Source organism: Aethalodelphis obliquidens, unplaced genomic scaffold (genome assembly GCF_003676395.1).
Source record: "Aethalodelphis obliquidens isolate GAN/ISIS:26980383/991018 unplaced genomic scaffold, ASM367639v1 scaffold37, whole genome shotgun sequence".
NCBI lineage: Eukaryota > Metazoa > Chordata > Mammalia > Artiodactyla > Delphinidae > Aethalodelphis > Aethalodelphis obliquidens.
In genome coordinates, this window is record NW_020837981.1 from 422,611 (window position 1) to 443,229 (window position 20,619).

Here is a 20,619-nt window from a genome sequence, read left to right on the forward strand (position 1 = left end):
TCATGGTTAAGACCCTGGCTTCACCCCTCTTAAACTGTACTTGTATTCTAAAAAAATGTATTATCACAATAAGATAGCATGAAGAGGATGTTATTTTTGATGGCAAATACAGTAAACACTGTTGGCTGCCAACTGAACAGTTATTCCTTCCACAACTCTCTCCCCTGCCGTTAGAGCCTGCCTATACTTCAGAAGGTAAAAGTGCCAGAAAGTCCTCTTTCTAGCCTCCCTTACAGCAAAAGCATGGGCAAATAACCAATCCTAGCTACTGGGGCCTAAGAGAGCTGAGCTGGCTGGCAGGCCTTTGGAAAAGGTTTTCTTCACCAATAAAGAGATATGTATGGGAGGAAACTGCTGTTCTTCTACATAATACTTGGTTGTGTCTGCATGTGACCCCTGGAATCACTGTAGCAATCTTGCAACCATGAGGAGAGATATCACCAAGTTGCTAAAAATAACACAGAGAAAAGCCCTAGGTCCCTGAAGCAATGGATCACTAAGCCCTGTACCAACAATGAATATCCTTGCCTCTGGACTTCTTGTTGGATAACAGTTACTAGTTAGTTTATGGCTTTAGTTTAAGTCATCTTTATTTGGATATTGTTACTTGAGGGCCAAAGCATCCTAACTAACAATGCTAATGAATATCTGTTCATTGCATGCTATCCAGAGCAGGAAGTTAAATTGTTGCTACTTGGCCAACTCCAGCCATTACTGTTACTTGAAAACTGGGTTGGCCTCTGGGTGGGTATCCAGCCAATAGACACAACCAAGCCAAAGATCAGGAGAAGGAAGGATTTATTACTACTTGCAGCAAGTAAGGAGAACACTTGGGATCTTTCCCAAAGCAGTGTCTCCCAGAACAGCAAAAGTGGGGAAGTCTTAAGGTAAGGGTACCTGCATATTCATGTAGGCACTTGAGCAGAGGAGAATATGGCATAACACATGGCCCAAGAAACACAAAACAAAAACAAACTGGGGCAAATTGAGGGAAAGGTCAACAGAGTCCAAGCTTTAGTGTTTCGAAGTCAGGAGGGTCAACATCATTCCATCCGCCACCTGGATGGGACTTCAGTTCCTGCAGAACTCAAAGGTATATTATTATGTCTATCCCCTGAGGAGGAACTAGGACTCTGCTTTATCACTGCACTATTGTTTGGCTTTTCTCTGTTCCTGCATTCCCTCAGTTCCCTTAAGATCAAAATTACTGAGACTTGTTCAAGGGCAAGCATTGTGGCCAGGCTTAGATCACAAAATGGCTTCTCTTATGTCAAGAAAAACACTCCTGGTTCTCTTTCTCCAGGGACCCCTTAACTTATCTGCTTACATTACCAGTGTCTCTACCTTAATCCCACCTGCTTCATTCACCTTTTTCTTTTCTGCCTTTCACAAAGGAGCAAACTCAGTATAATTATACACACATCTATGCTTCACAGTAAAGTCTGTTTCTTCTGCAACTCTCCATGATGGCCAACAGGAAGGTACTTTTTGCTTCTTCAGTATATTTTTCAGTTACGTTTGCTTTTAACAGCATCAGAAATGTGTTGCAATTTTTAGCTTATAATTTCTTTCTTTCTTTTCCCTAATTCCATCTTGAAATCACAACTGATCTAAAATTTCCAGAGAGAAAATGCTAAAGATAGAATAAAGATTTGCTGTATAGAGGGTCATCCACATAGATCAATAAGTGGAGCTGAATGGTGAGGCATCTTGAATAATGAATAACTCAAGGTACTATCCTTTTTACCTGTAAGGAAAGCAAAAAACTTAACATCAATTTAAAAAAAGAGAGAGATAGAGACATAATGAATTACATACACGTGAGTTCAAAATCCTACCTTAGAACAGTTAATTTTTAAGAGACCTCACTTGTTTCTTGCGTGCTATGCTTAAAGGGATAAAGAACCTACTACGATTTTTCATGTTTACTCATAACAGGGAAAGAACCCTTAAGCAAGAGTTGATAAAACCTTTGTTGAATATTATTCAGCAACACAGCAAAATGAAAACTTAGCCAAACTAGCCAAGCAGATATACCTGACATTTGATTTATTAAGAAAAAAAAAAAGTTTTTTAAGAGGAAAAAGACTACAAACCCTGAAAATTTCAGATCCTTTTCTTGGATATAGTTTCTTTTACTGTTTTTCTGCTTATTACAAAAACATACTCACTAAAGGGGGAAAAAAAATCCAAAATTACAAACTTTTCTGAATATCAATCAGAAGCACAAAAGCAAATATTAGAAAAAATTATCCTGAAAACTATGGCACAAAGACTTGAAAAACAATCCATGATGCACCCAAATTACCAATACTTGAATAAAAAACAGAACTAGAGATATTCATAACAGCTGTTTAAGCCAAACTGTTATGATGATCAAACTGCTTTTAACCAAAATATACACTACCCTGTAGTTTCAAACCATGTTGTCATTTATCTTCAGGACTTTGCAAATGGTCTCCCCTCTTTATGGGGTACTCTTCTCTCCCCCACACTCATCTGGCTGATTAATGAGGTACTGACAAGCACTTGAGAACTAAAACCTATTAAAATTAGTAACGTGGGGGGGGGGACTTCCCTGGTGGCACAGTGGTTAAGAATCCGCCTGTCAACGCAGGAGACACGGGTTCGAGCCCTGGTCCGGGAAGATCCCACGTGCCACGGAGCAGCTAAGCCCGTGCGCCACAACTACTGAGCCTGCGCTCTAGAGCCTGCGGCCACAACTACTGAGCCCACGAGCCACAACTACTGAAGCCCATGTGCCTAGAGCCCGTGCTCTGCAACAAGAGAAGCCACCGCAATGAGAAGCCCGCACACCGCAACGAAGAGTAGCCCCCGCTTGCTACAACTAAAGAAAGCCCACACGCAGCAACAAAGACCAAAAGCAGCCTTATAAATAAATAAAAATTAATAACATAGGGACCTGATTTAAATTAAAAAATCAAGGTTTTTAGTTCCTTGTTTTAAAAGCCCTTTTAAAAATAAAATATTTGATTTGTTATATCATTTGGTTTTATTATATCATTTTTAATATCCAGATAGGAAAATTTATGTCAAATATGAACTAAACAACTCTATAAGAAAAACAAAATTCTGATGTCTATTAAATTCTTTCTAAGTTCAAATTCACTACTCACTCTTAAGGTAAAGTAGTCCTGAGATGAAAGAGTTTGAAAACTGATATTCTATGTAATAGGTTATTCACTGCTGCACCACTGTAACTTCAAGATATTGGAAACAACCTACACGTCCATCAATGATAGAATAGCAAAAATAATCATGGCACAACCATACAATGAAGAACTATACAACAGTAAAAAAGAGTAAGGAGCAATTAGGCAATAAAATAAACCACATCCCGATCGGAAAGAAAGAAGTAAAACTACCTCTACTTGCAGATGACATGATCTTGTAAAGAGAAAATCTTAATGAATCCACTATAATAATTATAAGAACGAATAAATGAGTTCAGTAAGGTCGAAGCATAAAAGATCAATATACAATAATCAACTGTATTTCTGTATACCTGCAATGAATAATCTGAAAATGGAGTTAAGAAAACAATTCCAGTTATAATAGCATCAAAAAGAATACTTAGAAATAAATTTAACAAAAGAAGTGCAAAACTTATATTTTGAAAAGACAAAACATGGCTGAGAGAAATTTTAGAAGACCCAAATACATGAAAAGACACCTCATGTTCATGAATCAGAAGATATAATATTGTTAAAATGGCAGCACTCCACAGGTTGATCTATAGACTCAACATAAAACTAAAATTCCAGCTGACTTCTTTGCAGAAATAGACCACCTGATCCTAAAATTCATATGAAAATTCAAGGGACTCAGAAGAACCAAACAATCTTGAAAAAGAACAAAGTTGGAGGACTCACACTTCCTGATTTCGAAACTTATTACGAAGCTGCACTAACCAAGACCCTGTGGTACCAGCATAAGGACAGACATATGGGTGAGTGGAAAAGAACTAAAGAATGCAGAAATAAACCCTCACATCTAGGTCAACTGATTTCAAGAGAGTGTGAAGACACTTCAGTGGAGAAGAAATAGTCTTTTGTTGAACAAATAGTGCTGGGACAATTGGTTATCCACATGCAAAAGAATGAAATTGCACTCTTTCCTTACTCCATGCACAAAAAATCAACTTGAAATGTAAAAACTAAAACTACAAAACTCTTAGAAGAAAACACAGGAGTAAATCTTCACGACTTTCAATTAGACAATGGTTTCTTAGACATGACACCAAAAGCACAAGCCACAAAAGAAAACATTTATAAGTTGGACTTCATCAAAATTCAAAACTTATGTCCTTCAAAGGACATCATCAACAAACTGAAAAGACACGCCACAGAATGGAAGTAAACACTTGCAGATCAAATATTTGATATAGGATTTATAGCTAAAATATATAAGGAACTCTTACAAGTCAACAACAAAAAGACAATCCAATTTAAAAGTGGAAGAAGGATATGAATATACATTTCTTTTAAAAAAATATACACAAATCATCAATAAGTACATAAAAAGATGCTCAACATCATTAGCCATCAAGGAAATGCAAATCAAAACCAAAATGAGTCACCCCTTCACACCAGATAATAATGAGTATTGGGGGGCTGGGATGAACTGGGAGATTGGGACTGACATATATACACTACTATGTGTAAAACAGATAACTAATGAGAACCTACTGTATAGCACAGGGAACTCTACTCAATGCTCTGTGGTGACCTAAATGGGAAGGAAATCTAAAAAAGAGGGGATATATATATATATATATACGTATGACTGATTCACTTTGCTGTACAGCAGAAACTAACACATTGTAAAGCAACTATACTCAAAAATCTGCAAAAAAAAAAGTGTTGGGGAGAATACAAAGAAATTAGAATCCTCTGCCTATAGGAATTAAAATGGTCCAGCTTATGTGGAAAACAGCTGGGCATCTCCTCAAAAGATTAAACACAGACCCAGCAATTCCACTCTGAAGTGCATACCCAACAGAATTGAAAACATCCATCTCAACAAAACCTTGTACAAGAACATTCATAATAGCATTATTCACAATACCCCAAAAGTAGAAATAACCAAATGTCCATCAAAGATGAATAGATTAAAAAAAGAGGGCTATAGCCATACAATGAACACTATTCAGCCATTAAAAGAAAAGAAATATTGATACATGCTACAATGCGGATGAATCTTTAAAACATACGCTAAGTGAAAGAAGCCAGTCACAAAGAACCATATTTTTTTAAATTTATTTTTAAATTTTTTTTACATCTTTATTGGAGTATAATTGCTTTACAATGGTGTGTTAGTTTCTGCTTTATAACAAAGTGAATCAGTTATACATATGTTCCCATATAGAACCATATATTGATTGCATGATTCCAGTTAAACAAAATGTCCAGAACAGACAAATCTAGAGACAGAAAGTAGAAAGTATGTATTACCTTTCCAAATTAAATTATTTTGAAAAAACTATGTTGTTCCTGTATTTATATGCTGTCTTTCTAAATCCTAAAATAATTCTAAACTATTTTTAAAAGCACTTGAAAGCACAAACGCATGCTATGAATCAAAGGGAAAAGACCTGGAATTTTGAAACAGCTAAGGAAAACTCATAAACCTTAAAGGCAGAAAACCAGTTGTCTTTTTTGAATGCTATCAAATGACCAAAATTCCCTTCAAGTTAAATTCTAGCCTCCTTTTGTTTTGTTTTTTAATTTTTATTTATTTTTTATACAGCAGGTTCTTATTAGTTGTCTATTTTATACATATTAGTGTATACATGTCAATCCCAATCTAGTCTCCTTTTGAACTGAAAATTATTATCAATAAACTTTAATTTACAAAGTATCTGTATATTTTATAAAGGAATCATCAGTGTAAAGCTGAAACTTGCTAGACTTTACATCACAGTAAATAATTTTAAACTAAATGCAACAAACACTTAAAATATTTCTTGGAATAACAGAAACAGCATAACTTCGAGTCAGATACACGGTGTGAATCTTAGCGTGCTATTTACCATCTAGGTGATCATCAACAATTTGCTTGGTCTCTGTGAGCCTCAGTTCACCCTCCAGATAAATCGGGAATTATAATACCTACTTCAGAATGAAAAGAAACATTCCAACTACTTACTAAATGGGAAGGTGGGGGTCAGGACAGAGTTTGGATTATTCCACTCTTTTTAAAAAATCTATCTATACAATTTGAATTTTTTTTACAACTTGTAAATAATTTAAAAACATAATGATTTTAAAAACTAAAAAATCTACTTTTAGAGGTTCTTTTAGAGATATTTCGTAAAACATCTACACATAGGAGATTAAAATTTCCTCAGTTAAAATTTCCTCTCTCCTTCCATAGCCTTTCTACCTTCTTGAATTCAGGTGAACAAAACTGGGAAGAAGCAAAGTTAAACATTTATTTTTCTGAAGGCTATAGTTATCAAGAAAGAGATAAACAAGGGCAATAAAACTAAGCTTTTAAACCACTTTCCTCAAAACATACCTAAGAATTTAATCTGAAGGGGAAAAATTTCCACGTTCACTGATTCTTATCACTTTATTCTGATACTTTGTATTTGCTTGTTGTTGTTTTTGCAATATAAAATAATACTATCAAGTGAAAAGGAAATTTAGTACCTTAATCATTTGACCAACAAGACAAATTCAGGATTCAGTCCAGAGAATAGTTATCACTGAAAAACACAATACAAATATAATGACTATCATTTATCTAGCAAATAATACAAAAAAAAAGATAAAAATAAGATAAGCTCCGCCTTTTTTGCTTTGACAGCACACTGAATAGATTAATGTAATTTAGTTCATCTAGGTTATCACCTTATACTGTACATAATACTGTGAGAATTAAAACATTCTCTTCCATATGCTAATAGATGAATAAAGTGAATGTCAGGAAGCAAAATCGTTTTGCAGGTCAAAAAAGTGCCATTTTAAAATCACGAAAGTACACTGGGACCGCTAAAGCTGGTTATGCGGCCTTTGATAGCTTGTCTTAAAAACTGAGTTATTAGACTTTTCCAAGCATCTAATGCATAACTTTAGCATTTCTCATCAAGTATGTGTAAGTACATAATTAAACCCTCATGTCTCTTAACGTTTACAAATCCTATTCTGGACCATTAATACATATACTACTGAGAAACAATATCCGGGAGTTATTATTGCATTTCTACAGTGTCCTTGTTTTTAGACTATTTCAAGAACGTATCTCTGAAATGGGGAAGCACACTCAGTAAATTTCAGAAAGATACAACGATTTGTATCAAATTTGTATTTGATACAACATAACTATTTCATCTCAACCTCACTGAGTGGTTGAATGGAACAAAATTAAAAACTTGAAGTGGTGAAAGCCAATAGGTAAGGGATTCCCCAGCTCCCAGGCTTTCTCCCTTCCACTTCCTGCAAGCCACTTCAAAACTCCAACTCCGATGACAAGAGTTCTTCGAAGTCCCAGCGGATAAAGCCAAGCTCTTAGCCCGGCCTCCAAACGTTGCTTCTCCGGGCCGCCCCAAGACAGATGCAAGGGTGACAGGACGGCTGCCCCGCGCCCGAGGGCGCGCGGGCGGAAAGGAGGGACACCCATGACTCATTCGCCCTCGGCCCACCGCCAGACCGCACCACCTTCACCCGCGCGCGGTCTCGGGACCGGACTCTCAAGCGCCCCCCAGAGGCGGGTGGGCCCCTTCCCCAGGAAGGCCCCCTCCCCCGGCAAAACAGCCCCCCGGACGAGGCCCGGGGCGCGTACAAACCTGAGACACCTGCTCCCCGCAAATCCCGGAAGCTTGCTGGGTGCCTCGCCCCGCCCCTCACCCTGCGAGCATGCGCACCAGGACGGCCCACGCCTGCGCGCCCCCGAGAGCCCTCGCCGGCGCACGCCGCCGACCCGGCTCCCTGGGCGGCGCGCGCCCCCGCCCTGCAAGGCACAGGCGACGTTGGCCCACTGCACCCTAAGTCCGTCCTCCCGTTAGGCGGCGAGCGCCGGAGGGGAGGGGACAGCCAGGAAGGCAGGAAGCTACAGCTTAAAAGGGCAGCCCGCGCGGGGCCCTTCCTCCCTCTGTCCGTCCCCGGGCCTGTGAGAGCGCCTGCCTCTGCGGCCTCCGTCCTGCCGACATGTACCGGTGCCTGGGTGAAGCGCTGCTGCTGTCCCGCGTCGGGCCCGCAGCCCTAGGCTCGGCGGCGGCCGACTCGGCCGCGCTGCTGGGCCGGGCCCGCGGGCAGCCCGCCACAGCCGCCGCCACCCCGCAGCCGGGGCTCGCGCTGCCCGGCCGGCGACAGTACAGCGAGGCGGCGGCCGACCGCGAGGACGACCCCAACTTCTTCAAGATGGTGGAGGGCTTCTTCGACCGCGGCGCCAGCATCGTGGAGGACAAGCTGGTGGAGGACCTCAAGATCCGGGAGAGCGAGGAGCAGAAGCGGAACCGGGTGCGTGGCATCCTGCGGATCATCAAGCCCTGCAACCATGTGCTGAGTCTGTCCTTCCCCATCCGGCGCGACGACGGCTCCTGGGAGGTCATCGAGGGCTACCGGGCCCAGCACAGCCAGCACCGCACGCCCTGCAAGGGAGGTGAGCCCCTCGCGCCCTGTCCCGCGGCCCTGCCCCGCCCCGCCCCGCCCGGCCTCCTGCCTCCGGCCTCCTGCCTCCTGCCTCCGGGTCACGGCTCGACTCAACCCCGGCGGGCACTGTCCACCTCCCACGTTCCCCGCTCCCTCCCAGCCCCGGCCTGGGATGTGTCAGGCTCTGGTGGATAGTGAATTTTCCGCCCTATCCCCACCACGTAGTTGGTCCTTCCCCCGCGAGCCGTCATCCCCGGCTTATGCTTGTTGATGCTGTATGCAGAAGACACTGCCACCGCTCTTTTGATCCTAGCGACTGTGACAAACAGGGTGGGTCTTGACGGAAATCACTTGTAGAAAAGGAAATGACCGGCCCATCAGATTGTGCCTCTACAAGATTTTGTGGGCTTCTATGACTCAGGCGAACGCAAACCACAAAATAATTGTTTTCGGATTTTTTCACTCTTTGTACAACAGTGACAGATGATACAGGAACATACAAAATGAATTGCCTTTTAAGTTTGAAATTCAGAGTTTTACTAACCAGATGAATTTATTAATTATACTTCGATATTTTATTAAATTACTTTTCTACTCTGGCAGCTTCAGTTTTGCACACACAGAAAAAGGTAATACATGAGCAGTGTAACACCTGACAAACACCAGGCATCCTGACAGTAAGTCTAAAGGGTGTAGACTGCAGGACGGCCCGCCAGCCAATGGAATGAAATAGCCCTGTGGGTGTGTACTGGTTCAGGCTAGCACCAGATTTGAGCTTGAGGAAAAGATAAAGTGCTTGAAGAAAGGGGATGAGTCGGTTAAAATTTGATAGTCACTAAGTTATCCTGTAGTTTAAATTTTTGAATGTCTGTAGATTTGGCTTCTTCTGCAGTCAGATTGCTTTCTTTGAGCAAATAAAGGCTCCCCCGCTACTTTTCCCCCCTTAAAATCGCACAATGCATCTTTAATAGTGCTTAAAAGTAACGTGGCAAAACCATTTTTTTCTATTAAAAAATTATGTAGAATAAAGGGCCCGAGGAGGTAGAGTCTAGCTGGAGGTTGCTTGGCTAATAAGCACAGAGGATGTTGGGCTAGACCCTTTGTCTCTGTAAATCTGGTCCAGTGATCTGTTATACCAGCTGACTTCTAAGGATGATTTTTAGAAATCTCTCTAGCAGAAAAATTTGAGCTCTGCTGGCATTCTTAGCCCAGGAACAAAGGTTGCTTCAAACTGCAAAGGTAAATGATTTACCTCTACTACTTGCTAAATTTGCATTGACCCCACCCACTTCTAGGACTTAACCTTTAGAGCTTAATTATCCTCTAGCTCTCAGTTTCCTCTTCTAAAACCAACTTTTGAACCACTTTGACCTCTGGTTTCCCTTTCCAGCTCCAATACTACATAAAACATACACACTGTCCATCTACAGCGCCTTCTTCCTATCCACTCCCTTATTCTCTAAATCAAGAATACAAGTTCAAGCTCCCAAGAAAATCAAAGATGATGGAAGAAGAGGCAAAGTTAGCAAATATTAAATTGCAGTGTTTCTTTAGAATGGACATCGAGTTTATATACTATCTTATTGGCAGTATTTTCCAGTTGCTTAAAAGGTATGCAGGGAAACCAGTATATTTGTTTTTCTGCAGGATCTGACTTCGTTTCCTTGAAGTTCTTTATATTATTCTATTCTTTCTATGCCAGGCCCTCTCCTATCATGAGTCACAACTCCACAGACTCAATAAAGCAACTAAAGTTTGACCTAATTTGTTAGTCCTCTTACTCTTGCCACAGCAGTTTTATACCAAAATAATAATAAACCTAGCAACAAATTGCATCAGCTATAGAAAGCACTGTTACTGTAACACCTGTTCCTACTAGAACGTAAGATACAATTCTCTGTTCTATTTATCCCATTTACAAGAAGGCTTGCTAGTGAAAGCACTACTAAATCCCAGCATATTAACAGAGAAACGGAAGTGCAACTAATAAATAGTAGCAAGCATTGCAAGATAATATGAAAGAAAATCAGCCAATAGAAAGTGATAAATTTATTATCTTAAGAAATTTGAAAGACTTTATGGAGAGAAAGGATGGGGGAGGATCAGATAGCTATGCAGGCTCTTCAACATATTTTGGGGTGCTTAAGATAATGAACAGGGTGATGATGAATAGATGATCAGCAAAATGGGGGTACTGTAGACATCCATGCTTTGCTTTCATGACACTCTGGGATTTTCCTACCCATTTATCACCCCCATCTTGTTGCAGAGAATGTATATTCCAAGAGGGACTTATTTTCAGTGGGTTTTTTTCCCTCTAATTAAACAGTACAAGAAAGTTGTTAACCTCCTTGGTCTCACTCTTGTTTTAGAATATTAGGTGACTGAGATTTTTTTAAATGCTTTGGAGAAGCCATGTGAACTTACCCTCCTAAGTACACTTTTCTCTCCCCATCCTAACTCAACTGCCTTCTTGACCAACTTCTTTGGGTTGGGGGGGACCCTTGTCTGCTCTGCATCATCCTTTTCCCAACCCTCAGCTCTCTAATCTTTCATCAAGAGCAACCTTTAACCTGAGTTTTCCAACATAAAATTCTCAAGGTTGTAGCAAAGCAACAATCTAATTTATAATATGGGTAAGTGAAACAGGTGGTTTTAAGACCTGAGGGTGGCTGATGTGTACTTTATACTGAGTAAATATTTAATAAGTAAATATTTAATGATACTGTTTTTGTGCTTCTCTTTTCCCACATAACCATATTTAAATGAACGCAATAGATTTGCATCTGTTAAGGATTTGCAAAAGAGTGTGCTTCATGCTCTGAAAGGAAGTTTTAAGGGAGGCCTTAAAAATATTTTCAGCAAAGATGAATCTTGTGGGAATTTACTTTAAGAACACTTTCAAAGGTTCTTATGTGTTTGAAAACATTATCAGTGATTATTCCTGTTAACTATTTCAGAATAAATTCTCTGTATTTTATTGGCCCTGGTTCAACCTGAGATTAATATACCTTTTTAGAAGGAAATTTATTATTTAACTCACTGGGGGAGAAGTAGAGAGATTGATGATAGCAATTCATTGATGTAGGAGTCAATTTACTTTCTATTCCCTCCTGTCCTCCCATCCTCCACCCCCCTCAGGTCTTCAGATTAAAAATGTTGAGTCCAAATTTCCTGTGACTGATTTTTCCTCTTAGAACTTTCTAAAATTATCATTTAAATAAAGTTGATGGAATCCTGATGCACTGACCTAAATCTTTCATTTAACTGCAAATATCAGCACCACCACCCCAAAAAAAAAGTGTACCTTATGTTGACCCATTGACTTGTTTTTAAGAGCCAAAATGCAAAAAAAGAAACAGTAGGAGGTAGATGGTCTTTGTTCTTGTCTTTGGGCGGCAGGATACAGGGGTTGGGGGCAGGGCAGCCAGCTAAGGGTTGGAGTCAGTACAGTACTGAAGTCCCCCTCGGCCTTTGGGATCTAAGTTTGTGGTAAATGGTAGTGCATTTTGAGAAAACACTAGAAAGTACTGATACTGTGGTTTTTGTTTGTTTTTTTAACATCTTTATTGGAGTATAATTGCTTTACAGTGGTGTGTTAGTTTCTGCTTTATAACAAAGTAAATCAGTTGTACATATACATATGTTCCCATATCTCTTCCCTCTTGCGTCTCCCTCCCTCCCACCTCTCTAGGTAGTCACAAAGCACTGAGCTGATCTCCCTGTGCTATGCGGCTGCTTCCCACTAGCTATCTATTTTACGTTTGGTAGTATATATATGTCCATGCCACTCTCTCACTTTGTCACAGCTTACCCTTCCTCCTCCCCATATCCTCAAGTCCATTCTCTAGTAGGTCTCTGATACTGGTTTTAAATGAGACATCCTCTGCTTTCACTGGAAAAAAAATGTTTCTTACTTATTTCTCCTATGCTGAATTGACAACCATCAAAACGGGTAACTTTGAATAAATTCACACTGTCTGATATTTTTAGAATGTGAGTATGTGTCTACATCTGCTGCCACAAGGTAAATGTAGTCTTTGTATATAAATTTAACTCAACCTGGAAGTTCAGTTAGAACACAGGTAGTTTATGTCTTCTACCCTCTAGCCCTTAGCCTTGAGTTATTGTTGTTTTTAATACTTTTTTAGTTAAATATGAATTGCGTTGCTGTTATAAAGGTCTTCTTATTTCATGGGAGCCAAATGCCCTCCCCGAAAATACTAGGGAATGAAGAGCTACGATAATGGTGGAGACCTGTAAGCCAGGTTGTCCTTCAGTCTTCCTGTCACTTTGTGTGAATCCCTCTAGCTAGTTTGCTTTGGCAGTAAAAACCCCATTTGCAGGAAGACAAACACTTACTGCTCACTTAATATGCAAAGGACACTTTTCAGGAATTGGGGCATCAAAAATTGGAGGACAAACACCAGTAGTATGTATCAAACTCCAGATAAACTGACAATGTTTAAATTTCTAAGAAATGACTTAGATTTTATAACTTATACAGTGGGAAGAATCTAGGTTTAGATTGTTGGTGATAATTTAGATTGCTTGGGAAAATTGTTTCTTATCCAATTATGTTAAAGATACTGAGGGCTTTGCCAACAACCAATAATAATTAGGTTGTTATAATGTAAATAATAAAGGAAAAAACCTTTAATATCACTTTAATGAAGCACATTGATTCATAAATGGCCCATAATTGCTCTACCCAACAAACCCCTGTTAAAATACATACGTATGACTCAAATGTTGTAATAATAGTGAAAGTTATAAAATGAAGCAGCTCTACTCCCAATCCGTTCCTACAAGATAACCGTGAACAGTCTTAAGTCCACAGCTATTATCTAAAACTGACCTAGCTATCTAGATGAAGCAGTGTTTTCCCCTTTCCCGAGGCAGAAAATAATGCAGATTGAAGTACTCACTATCAAGACTGAAATGTTAATGTATGAAATACTACTGATAAAGGCAGGACAGGTTTTATGAAGGGCAAGAAGACAATCTGGGAGAGGGCTGCCCAAGACATTTTTAGTTACCTTTCAAAAGGCAGCTGTATGTACCTGGGAGAGTCTGCCTTCACAAAGGTCAACTGGCAAAACAAGGGATAGCAATAATAGCATTTATTGAGCTCTTACGTGTACACCAGGCATTTTGCTAAGAGTTTTTCGTGCATCACTGCTTTGATTCCTCAGAACAACCTCATGAATGCACTGTTGACCCAGATTTTCAGATGCAGATACTAAGGCTGAAGAGTGAGGTCTCCCTTGGCAGGGTTACACAGCAGTAAGTAGTAGCGTTGGGTTCAGGCTCCAGCCATCTGATTCCAGCACCCACCTTCTTAGTCACTGTCTGGATTTATTCATGTAAAAAGTTACAAATTGTATCATGGGGTAAGCACTGATTGAGAATCATGTCATGCCATCAACACAATGATTCCTACTACTTTGGATCATTTGAAATTTGTTAATAGCTATTAGAAGACCTAACTTCTTGCTAGAAAATAAATGGCGTTCACAGGTGATGTCTTTACCAGTCCCTTTTTTTGTAATTACTTAGGCAATGAAGGAACATTTTAAAGAGTTTTCCGTTGAAAGGTTTCAAGAGCTTTGGTGTTTAAACAGTTTATGTCGGCCAGAAAAACTCATTTCTCCACCAGAGTGTTATTTCATGTATCTTTATGGGTCTTCAGTGCGATAATTCTTTTAGCACTTTGCAATATGTTTATTCTTTAGAGTTAGTCAAGATTTATTACTACTCAGGTCACTAATTTTTTTTTTTTTGCGGTACGCGGGCCTCTCACTGCTGTGGCCTCTCCCGACGCGCAGGCTCAGCGGCCATGGCTCACGGGCCCAGCCGCTCTGCGGCATGTGGGATCTTCCCAGACCGGAGCACGAACCCGTGTCTCCTGCATTGGCAGGCGGACTCTCAGCCACTGCGCCACCAGGGAAGCCCAGGTCACTAATTTTTAAATGGCTTTCTTCTGGGTGTCTCTTCCTAAAAACTAAGAAAAGCCTTTGTTTATCGTGAATTGCTGTTCTCTTGACTGTTCTTGGAGAAAGTCTTTCAGACCTTCTAATTTTTCTAAATTGCTGCTTGGCTAGAGGAAAATGTGAAAGATGACACAAATGAAAATTATAAAGGTTGATTTTCCTTTCCTGGAACCAGTCACTAAGTGACACAGGTGGAAGCACACTGGATAATATGTTACTGCAATAGGAGTTCAAGGAAGATGCCCAGGAAAGACCATCTTGATTTGGAAGTAGGGAAGGCTGGTTAGGAGTTAGACTGGGGAAAGGTCATTTCAGATAGATATGTCGTAGAGGGGGTGGCATCAGCTCAGGCAGGAGGTGGGACTGTGTGTTGGGGTCATGAGGACAGAATATGTTTGTAAATAGTGAAAAGTAAGGTTGTATGGAATAATAAATATTTATGTGGTTTCTGCCTGCAGTTCCTAATACAGAGCTCCTAAAATCCTTGTAATTTCCTTAGTGATAGGGGTTCTGGGAGTATCCATTGTTCTAATATTTGGCCTTTGACTCCAGTTGCTCACACGGAGCCCCTGAAACCCTTGTAATTTCCTGAGTTATGGGGGGTGGTAGAGAGTTCCTAAATCCCTTGGAATTTCCTGGGTGATAAGAGCACCTTTTGTTCTAATGAGGCAACTCTTGATGGGCTCCTGGTTAGCTTCAGGATTCCCCTACAGGTAGAATATATGGAATAGGGAGTCAAAGATGTAACTCTCATCTGAGACACTGGTAGAAAAACTGGTATCAGGGAAAGAAGTGTTACTAGGAAAGAGGATTGAATTTTGAAAATAAAGGGAATCTGGTGTAAAATGATCCTTAGGGAAAATGGAGATACAGGCGTATGTTTTTCTCAGTCTTACCCTTGCAAAAAAAAACAGTGTGGTGCCCGTCCCTACCTTGTCTCCCATATCCTTATAATTCTTCTCGTCCTCTCTTAAGATCCCTCTCAGATATCACCTAGACTTGTAAATAATAGATATGAAACTAGATATCTGAAATTTTGAGCCTTTACCTCTTTGAACCTTTTTATAACAAATTGTTCTTTTACTAAGTGCTATCCACTTTATATTCACCAATTTTACTAACATCATTTCCAGGACCTGTTTGGTATGAAGATATGATTAAGCTTAGTGTTATCAGAATAAGGAATCTATAAAACAAAAATTAACAGAATCCCCCTTTTAATTCATATTCTTTCCTCCATCCATCGGGCAGTAAGTTAAATACTTAAACACAAAACAACTCTATGCTCTGTAGATATGTATGTACATAAATGCAGGGAAATGACTTGGAAGGCTATATACATTTAAGTTGCCAAGAATAGTCACCCCTAAGGTCTGGGGTCATAAGTGGTAATCAGGAGACATCAGCTTTTTCTGTATTTGAATTTTGAAAACATGCGTATGTGTTACATAATCTTGAAATTTTAATGGAAAGAATATATTTTTCATTTCGTTTTTCCAACAGCAGCTAAACATTTACTTCCCAGAAAGCTTAGTTTTGTCTTTTCAAAATGCTTAAAATAAAGATTTTGATAATGGGTTAAGACTGTAAAGTGTTTGTTCCCTGCCTTCTTAAAAGGAACAGTACATGGATACTGTCAAGCAGGCTTTAGTTTCTGTACTAAATGCTCCTTCCTGGAGCTGAAGGAATTTTTGTGAGACTTCTAGTATTTTGCATAGTCATTACTTGCTGGTGGGTAGGTACTGGTTCCTCACTGCTTCTTTCCCTCCTCTCCTCATTTTTAATTAAGTTATGCTCTTCTATTGCGAGTTAGGGAATATTAAGTGAGAAAATAGGTTCTAATGAGTAAATGGCAAGTGTATTAGTGCATGAATTTTAAGAGTTCTAAGTCCTCTTTGCCTTTCTGGGGTTCTGTACTTGTGGTAGAACTCTTGGTTATTGAGTAAATAGTTTCTGAAAAGAGACAATACAGCTGGAAATTGAATTTCTGGTCAGTAAATCAAAGCCTGTTAAAAGATCCAGGTTCAAGTAACTTTTAAAACCCCATTTGAATTTTCATGAATGTGTTTAGTTAATGATTCATCATAAAAAACAATGGTGACTTAGTCGCTAGGAGCTTTTTTGTATGTTTTTGGGTTTGAGTCAGCTAGCAAGAGGGAGAAAAATTCAAGCTACTCAGTTCTGTTTTTCACTGCATCTTTTTCAGAGTAATCAGCTGATGTGTTTTCTTTATCACCATAGCAACTTAGTCAGTTTTTGCTTTTGATTTTTTTTTTCCTCCTAGAAAAACTTACTGTACACCAATCTTAGGCTCTTGAGGGTAGTAAGGAAAATATTTGGGAATTAAGTTAAAAGGCTGAGAAATGTTTTGTGCTGTGTATAGTTTGCAGAGGTCTGCATTTCATTAATGTTCTTTTGAAACATCTGATTATCAGTTAGCTCAAAATACTATATGTTAAGTTAATTTATCTGGAGAATCAAAGGTATGATTTCAAAGTTCTATCACCAATCTTTCCTCCAACTTTACCAAGTTTGATAAATAATAAACATTGTCATGGGTGGTGTTTCTTTAGTTTCCTCTGGTGAGCTGAAAGCACAGATTACTCTTTCAGCCGTGGTCCTTGAGTTTAGACCCCGTTTATTTCTTTTCTTTTTTATTTTATATTGGAGTATAGCTGATTTACAATGTTGTGTTAGTTTCAGGTGTACAGCAAAGTGATTCAGTTATACATATACATATTTCTATTCTTTTTCAGATTCTTTCCCAGATAGGTTATTACAGAGTATTGAGTAGTGTGTAAATGTTAATCCCAACCTCCAGACCCCATTTATAATGACATCAGACCTGTGGTCCACATCTGTATAATCACCCAGTTCCCTTTCTAGTGTACCCAGCCAGGGACTTGTGCTTTCCATTGGAAGCATCTACCTCCATTATTACATCTGTCATTCAAAGATCCTGTTGATCTCTTCCCAAACAGTAGCAATGCTAGTGTCAGCGTAGGCTCTAAGACTTTAGGACACCGAAAAACTATAATATACTTTTCTCCATTTTTGTAATAAAAGTTGTTCCTTCTAGTTTCTGTCCCTGTGCCCCATCCAATCCCTGTTGGTCTTGCTTACCTTTAGCCTTCTGTGTCACAGAAAAGAGGGAAAGAAGGGCTTGGTTTTATAAAAAGTGAGAATATTCATACTGCAAATAAGGTCCTTCTTGCTTCATTTTGGTTTAAAATGTTTTAAGTTTTTTTTTGTTTTCTTTTATGCATGTGGGTATTTGGCTTTATTGAACGACTTTGTCTTCATATTTACTATTCTTGCTATACAGTAGGCATTCAAAAATGCTAGGTTTTCCCCTTCTTTCAGAACTTCAAAGTATATGTCACATCATTTTGTCCTTCATGTACACCAATTGTGCTAATATCTCTTTATCCACTGAATTTACAAATTTATTGGAGAATATTGTCTTTTTTGCAGTCATATTCTTAGCATTCATTAGAATGTGGTAAAGAATTTTCAGGTGGCAGTATATTTTTAGTAATTATCTTTGGTTCCAGTCGCAGAGGAAGAAGAGTAACTAGCCTTCCCTTGGGTGTGGGTAATTCCTGTATTACTGGAGTCTGTACTAGTATATCTGCCAAATTCCACACGTAAAAACATTCACGTATCACTAATTAGAAAGTTAAAAATGAAAGCATATGTCTTCTTTAGCCTAGGCATCCCCTGCATTTATTTCTAGGTCTCTCACCCTTATCAGTTACAGGGCTTATTCCCCTGACTCCACTACTTTCCTTATAGTGGTCCCTTGCCTCAATTCACTAGACGTCTTCATTGGTTCCTAGCCTGCAGAAAATGCCTGTGGAGTGAGGTGATTTATCTAACTACTACTCTTCAGTGTCTTGCAGTTGAGCTCTCTAAATGGGTGTGGCTAGGAAAGAAAATCTCACTTTACAAACAGGAATTCCTGGGTGCCATCCAGTGGGAACATGTTTTTTGTTACATGCAGTTTCTGACTCATAGCATTCCAGGACTTCTGCAATAAAGTAGACTTTGTTTACACTGTTTTGTAGAAGGAGGGGCCTGGTTTCTAATGAGCATTTAAGTCTAGAACATTAGGATTGCTGTCTGATTTATGAGTGTTAATATTTCAAGCTGTTTTTCGTTTCCCACTGAATGCATTAGTTATAAGCACTGGGTAAGGGAAAGTAACTTTTCCCCCACTTAAGAAAGCAAGGAAAATTAATGTAACTTAGTGACTATTTCCATAGACTCTAAAAGCACAATGAAAAAAGTGCTTCAACTGTAATAGGAAAAATGCTGATTCTTAATAGAGCACTATTTTACCACCTCCATGAATTTGTCTTGAGAAGTAATAAAATCAAAGTTTATTGAGCTGTTTGTTTAAAATCCTATCCATTTAAATTTTTAAAAACTACATTTCTTTATTTGCTACTACTTTGCAGTACTTATAATAGCAGTGAAAATAGTTGAGATTGAAGTATTGACCACATGCAGACACTGTGCCAGCTGCCTCAAACACATTATCCCAAGCAGTTCTGGCATGAAGCCTAAGAGCATTGTTTGCACCTCCCCAGGTGAGCAAGTGCAGATGCCCACAGCAGTTGCTATTGGGGTGAATTCACTTAGTTAGGAAATGCTGGGCACTGCACCCAACCCAGCTCCCTGGCCTAGCATAGTTTCCACTAAATAATATGCCTAAGTAATGCCTAGTCACTAAGTGACAATTTGTATAAACACATTTTAGTATTTAAACAATTTTTTAACTTAACCAAGGAGATAAAAAACCTATACTCTGAAAAATTAAAGACATTATTGAAGGAAATTGAAGATACAAAGAAATGGAAAAATATCCTGTGTTCATAGATAGGAAGAATTCATAATATTAAAATGCCTGTACTACTCAAAGCAATCAACAGGTTTTATGCAATCCCTATCAAAATCTCATAACAGGACTTCCCTGATGGCGCAGTGGTTAAAAATCCACCTGCCAATGCAGGGTACATGGGTTTGAGCCCTGGTCCAGGAAGATTCAACATGCTGCAGAGCAACTAAGCCCGTGCGCCACAACTACTGAGCCTGCGCTCTAGAGCCCACAAGGCACAACTACCGAGCCCACGTGCCACAACTACCGAAGCCTGCGCACCTAGAGCCAATGCTCCACAACAAGAGAAGCCAGCACAATGAGAAGCCCGCACACTGCAATGAAGAGTAGCCCCCACTTGATGCAACTAGAGAAAAGCCTGTGCGCAGCAATGAAGACCCAGTTCAGCCAAAAATTAAAAAAAAATCTCATAACAATTTTTCACAGAACTAGAACAAATAATCCTAAAATTTATATGGAACCATAAAAGATCCTGAATAGCCAAAACTGTCTTGAGAAAAAAGAACAAAGCTGGAGGTATCATACTCCCTGACTTCCGACTATACTACAAAGCTACAGTAATTAAAACAGTATAGTACTTACACAAAAACAGACACATTGATCAGTGGAACAGAATAGAGAGCCATAAAGAAACCCACACACTTATGGTCAATTAATCTACAACAAAGGAGGCAAGAATATACAATTGAGAAAAGACAGTCTTTTCAATAAGTGGTGCTGGGAAAACTGGGCAGCTACATGTAAAAGAATGAAATGAGAACATTTTCTCATGCTATACAAAATAATGGATTATACAAAAATAAACTCAATGGATTAAAGACCTAAAGATAAGACCAGAAACCATAAAAATTTTAGAAGAAAACATAGGCAAAACACTCTTTGATATAAATCATAGCAACATTTTTTTTTTGATCTGTCTCCTAAGGCAAAGGAAACAAGCAAAAATAAACAAATGGGACCTAATTAAACTGTAAAGTGTTTGCATAGCAAAGGAAACCATCGACAAAATGAAAAGACAACCTACCAAGTGGGAGAAAATATTCACAAGTGGTATGACTGATAAGGGGTTAAATATCCAAAGTATATAAACACCTCATGCAACTCAATACCA

At 39.2% G+C, this 20,619-nt stretch overlaps 2 protein-coding genes across 15 annotated transcripts in view; one reads left to right on the top strand and one right to left on the bottom strand.

The window, feature by feature from the left end:
- SHLD2 (shieldin complex subunit 2) overlaps positions 1-8,292 on the bottom strand; it is a 112,163-nt gene extending 103,871 nt beyond the window's left edge. For 12 of the 14 annotated variants that reach the window (XR_003437835.1, XM_027129659.1, XM_027129657.1 and 9 more), the window contains exons 1-2: positions 8,178-8,292; positions 6,675-6,730 (exon numbers count right to left, since the gene is read on the bottom strand). The gene's annotated coding sequence lies outside the window, so the exon portion shown is untranslated. Of the gene's footprint in view, positions 1-6,674; positions 6,731-7,810; positions 7,920-8,177 lie in introns of those variants that run through there. The other 2 variants (XM_027129649.1, XM_027129652.1) reach the window with 2 other exon arrangements.
- The window catches only part of GLUD1 (glutamate dehydrogenase 1), a 40,017-nt gene continuing 27,385 nt past the window's right edge, over positions 7,988-20,619 (top strand). Inside the window, exon 1 of the mRNA XM_027129664.1 lies at positions 7,988-8,625. Coding sequence (XP_026985465.1) covers positions 8,172-8,625 — 454 coding nt within the window. The 5' untranslated portion in view covers positions 7,988-8,171. The remainder of the gene's footprint in view (positions 8,626-20,619) is intronic.